The 7,953-nt window shown below is 64.3% G+C and overlaps 1 protein-coding gene across 1 annotated transcript; it reads left to right on the top strand.

Moving 5' to 3' along the window:
* The first annotated feature begins 695 nt into the window (after positions 1–695).
* Positions 696–7,943, top strand: TMOD4 (tropomodulin 4). Its single transcript, XM_054294951.1, has 10 exons — positions 696–745; positions 1,308–1,442; positions 1,546–1,702; positions 2,241–2,363; positions 5,031–5,120; positions 5,775–5,905; positions 6,045–6,152; positions 6,341–6,484; positions 7,210–7,354; positions 7,877–7,943. Exons 2-10 carry the CDS (start codon positions 1,320–1,322, stop codon positions 7,897–7,899), a joined length of 1,044 nt encoding a protein of 347 aa, XP_054150926.1. The 5' UTR covers positions 696–745; positions 1,308–1,319; the 3' UTR covers positions 7,900–7,943.
* Positions 7,944–7,953: the final 10 nt, after the last annotated feature.

Below are 7,953 nucleotides of genomic sequence, written 5' to 3'. Positions count from 1 at the left end.
AATCCTACAAAAAAATACGGGGCGGGAGCCGTTTTTCCAAGAAATCCTGCAACAAACGAGGTTCGTGAACCCATCGTTTTCCAGAAAACACTACAATAAACAAAATGTTTATGGGATTCATTTCTCCAGAAAAGCCTAAAATAAAGTTTATAGGATTCGTTTTTTCCAGAAGAACCCACAAAACATTCCCAGCTCCCCCAAACCGCATTTTTGGGGGGGGTCCAAACCCCCTTCACCCCCCGAATTTGGGGCTCGTGGGGCCAAACCCGCCTCGAGCTTTGCGGGGTTTATAGGGCTGGGGAAGGATCTGCTCTCCCTTTTTCCCCAGCGGTTTTTGGGGTCGGATCTTTTTGGGGTTTGTGGGATTTGGGAAGGATCCGCTCTCCCTTTTCCCCCGGCGGTTTTGGGGCCGGATCTTTTCGGGGTTTATGGGATCGGGGACGGATCCGCTCTCCCGTTTCCCCCGGCCGTGTTTGGGGTCGCGGGGCCCCGCGGGGCCGGGGCGGGGCCCCCCCGTTCCCGATAAGGGCCGGGACGCGGATCCGCCCCTCCGGGCCCGAATAAAGCGCTGATCTCATGCCCCGCGCGGCCCCAGCGCTCCGCGATCGGCCCCGGCGCTCGGGATCGCCTTCGGGATCGCCTTCGGGATCGCCTTTGGGATCCGCCCCGGCGCTCGGGATCGCCTTCGGGATCGCCTTTGGGATCCGCCCCGGGGCTTTAGCACCGGCCGCGGGTTCAGCCCCAGGTACGGCCGCGCTGTCCCCGCGCTGTCCCCGCCGTGTCACCTCCCCCTCCCCCGCCCGCCGCCGGGATTCGGGATTTGGGGATCCCGGAGCCGCTTCCCGAGGAATTCCCACGCTGCGAGGGCGGCGGGGCGCGGCAGGTGCGTCCCCACCCCCGCCATGGGGACAGCGGGGACAGCGCGGAGAGAGCGACATTCGGGGGCCGCGACATTCGGGGACAGCGCGGAGAGAGCGGCGCCCGTGGGGTCGCGACATTTGGGGACTCGCGGTTTGTCCCTCCCGTCACCCCCGGCGGGGCCGCAATTGGGGGGTGAGGCAGGAGCGGGATGTGACCCTGGGAGGTGACAAAGGTTGGGGACAGCTCCTGGGGTGTGCTCGGAGTCCCCAAGCGCTGTCGCCACAGAGGTGGCACGGCCAGGTCCCGCCGTGTCCCCTCGTGTCCCACGGTGTCCCCAGAGCCCGGCAGGGCTGGCACGAACGGGGTCCCCCCGTGTCCCCGCCTGTCCCCACCGGTGCCACCCCGCTGTCCCCCCGTGTCCCCACGGCTGTCCCCGCTGTCCCCAGGTGCCCGCGGCCATGACGCCGTACCGGCAGGAGTTGGAGAAGTACCGCGACATCGACGAGGACAAGATCCTGCAGGAGCTGTCCCCGGAGGAGCTGGCGCAGCTGGACGCGGAGCTGGCCGAGATGGACCCCGAGGTGGGCGCGGGGACACGGGCGGTGACACTGGCGGCGGTGACACTGCCGATGGTGACACGGGCCGTGGTGACACGGGCCGTGGTGACACCGGCGCTGTCCCCAGAACGTGCTGCTGCCCGCGGGGCTGCGCCAGCGCGATCAGACCCACAAGAGCCCCACGGGCCCGCTGGACCGGGACGCGCTCCTGCAGCACCTGGAGCGGCAGGCGCTGGAGGCCGAGGAGCGCCAGGACCTGGTGCCCTTCACCGGCGAGAAAAAAGGTCTGGGGACAGCGGGGGGGACAGCGGGGGGACAGCGGGGGGACGGGCTGGGGACACGGAGGGGACACGGAGGGGAGCGGGCCCCCAGGCTCGGGGATATTTTATATTTAGCTCGGCCTCGCCAGCGGCTCGGGTGTCCTGGGCGAGCTGGGCCCCCGCCAGCCCCGGGCACGGCCACCAGCCCTGGCAGTGTCACCTCCTGTGTCACCCCCTGTGTGACAGCAGTGCCAGCCCCGGGATGGTCACAACCCTGTGACAGCAGCGCCAGCCTCAATGAGGCCACCCTGACGATGCCACCTGAAGCCATTTGTCCCATGCCCCTGTCTCCAGGGAGGCCATTTGTCCCCATGTCCCTGTGACCCTGTCCCCATGTCCCCAGGGAAGCCGTTTGTCCCCATGTCCCTGTGACCCTGTCCCCATGTCCCCAGGGAAGCTGTTTGTCCCCATGTCCCCATGTCCCCAGTCAATGTCCCCTGTCCCCAGGGAAGCCGTTTGTCCCCATGTCCCCATGTCCGCAGTCAATGTCCCCTGTCCCCAGGGAAGCCGTTTGTGCCCAAGGCGGCGGCGCCGGCGCTGCCGCGGGAGGAGCAGGTGACGCTGGAGCCGGAGCTGGAGGAGGCGCTGGCCAACGCCACCGACGCCGAGATGTGCGACATCGCCGGTGAGAGGGGACACGGGGACACAGGGGACAGAGGGGACAGAGGGGACACATGGAACACTGGGATATGGGGACAGAGGGAATGGGATTGGGAATGGGATTGGGAATGAGGCCGAGATGTGCGACATCGCCGGTGAGAGGGGACACAGGGGACAGAGGGGACAGAGGGGACAGAGGGGACACAGGGACACTGGGATATGGGGACAGAGGGAATGGGATTGGGAACGGGATTGGGAATGAGGCCGAGATGTGCGACATCGCCGGTGAGAGGGGACACAGGGGACAGAGGGGACAGAGGGGACACAGGGACACAGGGGACACGGGGACAGCGGGAATGGGATTGGGAATGAGGCCGAGATGTGCGACATCGCCGGTGCGGGGGCACACAGGGGACAGCGGGATTGGGAGTGGGATTGGGATGGGGGCACGGATGGGGTTGGAACGGGGTGGGTTTGTATAAAGGCTGGGATGGGGGGGGGGGATTCCCGTGGGGTTGGGATGTGGCGGGGCTGGGGGGGATTCCCACGGGATTCCCACGGGATTCCCCAGCCCGGGCTCTGCGCAGGCCGGGACCCCCGCGGGGCCGGGAGCCGCGCCAGGACGGGCCTCGGCCGAGGGTAACGCTGTCCCCAAGGGCTGCGTCACCGTGTCACCGTGTCACCGCCACACACCTGAGTGTCACCGTGTCACTGTCACACACCTGAGTGTCACCGTGTCACCGCCACACACCTGAGTGTCACTGTGTCACCGTGTCACTGCCACACACCTGAGTGTCACTGTGTCACCGTGTCACCGCCACACACCTGAGTGTCACCGTGTCACCGCCACACACCTGAGTGTCACTGTGTCACCGTGTCACTGCCACACACCTGAGTGTCACTGTGTCACCGTGTCACCGCCACACACCTGAGTGTCACCGTGTCACCGCCACACACCTGAGTGTCACTGTGTCACCGTGTCACTGCCACACACCTGAGTGTCACTGTGTGACCGTGTCACTGTCACACACCTGAGTGTCACCGTGTCACCGTGTCACTGCCACACACCTGAGTGTCACTGTGTCACTGCCACACACCTGAGTGTCACTGTGTCACCGTGTCACTGTCACACACCTGAGTGTCACTGTGTGACCGTGTCACTGCCACACACCTGAGTGTCACCGTGTCACTGTCACACACCTGAGTGTCACTGTGTGACCGTGTCACTGCCACACACCTGAGTGTCACTGTGTCACTGCCACACACCTGAGTGTCACCGTGTCACTGTCACACACCTGAGTGTCACTGTGTCACCGTGTCACCGCCACACACCTGAGTGTCACCGTGTCACTGCCACACACCTGAGTGTCACTGTGTGACCGTGTCACTGTCACACACCTGAGTGTCACACGTGTCACCGTGTCACCGCCACACACCTGAGTGTCACTGTGTGACCGTGTCACTGTCACACACCTGAGTGTCACCGTGTCACCGTGTCACTGTCACACACCTGAGTGTCACTGTGTCACTGCCACACACCTGAGTGTCACACGTGTCACCGTGTCACTGCCACACACCTGAGTGTCACCGTGTCACCGCCACACACCTGAGTGTCACTGTGTGACCGTGTCACTGTCACACACCTGAGTGTCACCGTGTCACCGCCACACACCTGAGTGTCACTGTGTGACCGTGTCACTGTCACACACCTGAGTGTCACCGTGTCACCGCCACACACCTGAGTGTCACTGTGTGACCGTGTCACTGTCACACACCTGAGTGTCACCGTGTCACTGTCACACACCTGAGTGTCACTGTGTCACCGTGTCACCGCCACACACCTGAGTGTCACCGTGTCACCGTGTCACTGCCACACACCTGAGTGTCACTGTGTCACCGCCACACACCTGAGTGTCACTGTGTCACCGTGTCACCGCCACACACCTGAGTGTCACCGTGTCACCGCCACACACCTGAGTGTCACTGTGTCACCGTGTCACCGCCACACACCTGAGTGTCACCGTGTCACTGCCACACACCTGAGTGTCACTGTGTGACTGTGTCACTGTCACACACCTGAGTGTCACTGTGTCACTGCCACACACCTGAGTGTCACCGTGTCACCGTGTCACTGCCACACACCTGAGTGTCACCGTGTCACTGTCACACACCTGAGTGTCACTGTGTCACTGCCACACACCTGAGTGTCACCGTGTCACCGCCACACACCTGAGTGTCACTGTGTCACCGTGTCACTGCCACACACCTGAGTGTCACCGTGTCACTGTCACACACCTGAGTGTCACTGTGTGACTGCCACACACCTGAGTGTCACTGTGTCACCGTGTCACCGCCACACACCTGAGTGTCACTGTGTCACTGCCACACACCTGAGTGTCACTGTGTGACTGCCACACACCTGAGTGTCACACATGTCACAGTGTCGCCTGGGGAGGGACACCGAGCATGACACCAGCACGGCACACCTGTCCTTGTGTCACACACACCTGAGTGTCACACACATTGTCCCACAGCGTCACGCTCTGTCCCCTCTCCCTGTCAGTGTCCCCTCAGTTAAAGCAGCTCCGACCCCACCTTTGGCTCCCGGTGCCACCTCCCTGGGAGGACAGGGGGGCCCTGTGTCCCCTCCCTGTGTCCCCCCGGTGTCCCCAGTGTCACCGTGTCCCCGCAGCCATCCTGGGCATGTACACGCTGATGAGTAACAAGCAGTACTACGACGCCATCTGCAGCGGGAACATCTGCAACACCGAGGGCATCAACAGTGAGTGACAATGGGGACAGGGATGGGGACAGGGACATGGGGACAGGGACAGAGCATCAACAGTGAGTGACAATGGGGACAGGGATGGGGACATGGGGACAGGGACAGGGCATCAACAGTGAGTGACAATGGGGACAGGGACGGGGACATAGGGACAGGGACAGGGCATCAACAGTGAGTGACAATGGGGACAGGAACGGGGACAGGGACATGGGGACAGGGACAGGGCATCAACAGTGAGTGACAATGGGGACAGGGACGGGGACAGGGGACATGGACAGGGCATCAACAGTGAGTGACAGCGGGGACAGGGATGGGGACAGGGGACAGGGACAGGGCATCAACAGTGAGTGACAGCGGGGACAGGGATGGGGACAGGGACAGGGGACAGAGCATCAACAGTGAGTGACAGAGGGGACAGGGACAGGGGACAGGGACAGGGCATCAACAGTGAGTGACAGCGGGGACAGGGACATGGGACAGGGACAGGGCATCAACAGTGAGTGACAGAGGGGACAAGGGACAGGGATGGGGACAGGGGACAAGCGCCTCTACAGGGTGGTTGGGGCAGCATTTGGGGACCAAACTCGTGTGTCCCTGAGCGCTGTCCCCTCGCTGTCCCCACGTCCCCGCGCTGTCCCCGCGCTGTCCCAGGCGTGGTGCAGCCGGACCGGTACCGCCCGGTGCCGGACGAGCCCCCGAACCCCACGGACGTGGCCGAGACGCTGCGGCGGCTGCAGGACAACGACCCCGAGCTGCAGGACGTCAACCTCAACAACATCAAGGTGACACAGTGGTGGCACCGTCCCCAACGAGTCCCCAGCGTGTCCCCGGGGGGGCCTGGGCAGCCCTCAACTTGGGTCCCCAAGGTGCCAGGTCCCACCCCAGCCCCGTGTGACCCCGAGCGTCCCCGGCTGTCCCCAGGACATCCCTGTCCCCACGCTCGAGGCCATCTGCGGGGCCATCAAGACCAACACGCACGTGCGCAGCCTCAGCCTGGTGGCCACGCGCAGCAACGACCTGGTGGCCAACGTGAGTCCCCAAAGTGTCCCCGAGTGTCCCTGCACGGGTCCACCCTGTGCCTGTCCACCCATCCCGGGGACACCAAGGGCGGCGTCCCCATGGTGCCACCTTGGTGCCACTGTGGTGCCATTTGGTGCCACCCTGGTGCCATTTGGTGCCACCCTGGTGCCCTTTTGGTGCCACCGGGGTGTCCCCAGGCGGTGGCCGAGATGCTGGAGCAGAACCAGAGCCTGCAGAGCCTCAACCTCGAGTCCAACTTCATCACCAGCGCGGGGATGCTGCGGCTGCTGGGGGCGCTGGGGCGCTGCCACAGCCTGAGCGAGATCCGCCTCGACAACCAGGTGACAACGGGGACAGGGGGGACAGGGGGACAGTGGGGACAGTGGGGACAGAGACACTGTCCTGGCAGCCCTGGGGCAGTGCCACAGCCTGAGCGAGATCCGCCTCGACAACCAGGTGACAATGGGGACAATGGGGACAATGGGGACAGTGGGGACAGAGACACTGTCCTGGCAGCCATCAGGCGCTGCCACAGCCTGAGCGAGATCCGCCTCGACAACCAGGTGACAATGGGGACAGGGGGACAGTGGGGACAGTGGGGACAGTGGGGACAGAGACACTGTCCTGGCAGCCCTGGGGCAGTGCCACAGCCTGAGCGAGATCCGCCTCGACAACCAGGTGACAATGGGGACAATGGGGACAATGGGGACAGGGGGACAGTGACAGCAGGGACGGCGGGACAGCGAGGACAGCAGGGACAGGGACAGCAGGGGAGGTGACAGTGACCTGTCTCCAACCCCGCAGTGCCAGCGCCTCGGGGACACCGTGCAGATGGGGCTGTGACAGTGCCACTGACCGTGTCCCCCATGTCCCCGCAGTGCCAGCGCCTCGGGGACACGGTGGAGATGGCCATGGCAGCCACCCTGGAGCAGTGTGACAGTGCCACTGACCGTGTCCCCCATGTCCCCGCAGTGCCAGCGCCTCGGGGACACGGTGGAGATGGCCATGGCAGCCACCCTGGAGCAGTGTGGCAGTGCCACTGACCGTGTCCCCCATGTCCCCGCAGTGCCAGCGCCTCGGGGACACGGTGGAGATGGCCATGGCAGCCACCCTGGAGCAGTGTCCCTCCCTGCTGAGGTTCGGCTACACCTTCACCCTGCAGGGCCCGCGGGCGCGCGCCGCCGCCGCCCTCACCCGCAACAACGAGCTCCGTGAGTGCCACCGGCGTCCCCAGTGTCCCCGAGGGTCACCCGGGGGTCCCAGGGCTCCGTGAGTGCCACCGGCGTCCCCAGTGTCCCCGAGGGTCACCCGGGGGTCCCAGGGCTCCGTGAGTGCCACCGGCGTCCCCAGTGTCCCCGAGGGTCACCCGGGGGTCCCAGGGCTCCGTGAGTGTCCCCAAGTGTCGCCTGGGGTGGATTTGGGGTGTCCCAGAGCTCCTGAATGTCCCCAAGGGTCCCAGAGCTCCCTGAGTGTCCCCAAGGGTCACCTGGGGGTCTCAGAGCTCCGTGAGTGTCCCCAAGTGCCACCAAGGGTGGGTTTGGGGTATCCCAGAGCTCTGTGAGTGTCACCAAGGGTCATCCGCGGGTCCCAGAGCAGATCCCACCTCAGAGCGAGTTCCTCAATGTCCCCAGGTGTCCCCAGGTGTCCCCAAGGGTCCCAGAGCTGAGCCCACCTCAGAGGGGGCTCCTCAATGTCCCCAAGTGTCCCCTGACCCCCCTTTTCTCTCCCCCCAGGTCGCCAACAGAAGAAATCCTAAACCCCCCCCCGAGCTCAGGAACCGCTGGGAATAAAGTGGAAAAAATGGTGCAAA

Source organism: Melozone crissalis, unplaced genomic scaffold (assembly GCF_028551555.1).
Source record: "Melozone crissalis strain CALT ecotype California unplaced genomic scaffold, PUWL_Pcris_2 ptg000406l_1, whole genome shotgun sequence".
Lineage (NCBI taxonomy): Eukaryota > Metazoa > Chordata > Aves > Passeriformes > Passerellidae > Melozone > Melozone crissalis.
Note: the sequence above shows the minus strand (reverse complement) of the source record. Positions and strands in the feature narration are given on the sequence as shown.

Excerpts from the sequence above, each read along its gene's own strand:
- TMOD4 (XM_054294951.1), top strand. The coding sequence starts at position 1,320 with ATGACGCCGTACCGGCAGGAGTTGGAGAAGTACCGCGACATCGACGAG. Across the intron at positions 6,153-6,340 it reads GCAACGACCTGGTGGCCAAC|GCGGTGGCCGAGATGCTGGA; the intron begins GTGAGTCCCCAA and ends GGGTGTCCCCAG. Across the intron at positions 6,485-7,209 it reads AGATCCGCCTCGACAACCAG|TGCCAGCGCCTCGGGGACAC; the intron begins GTGACAACGGGG and ends ATGTCCCCGCAG.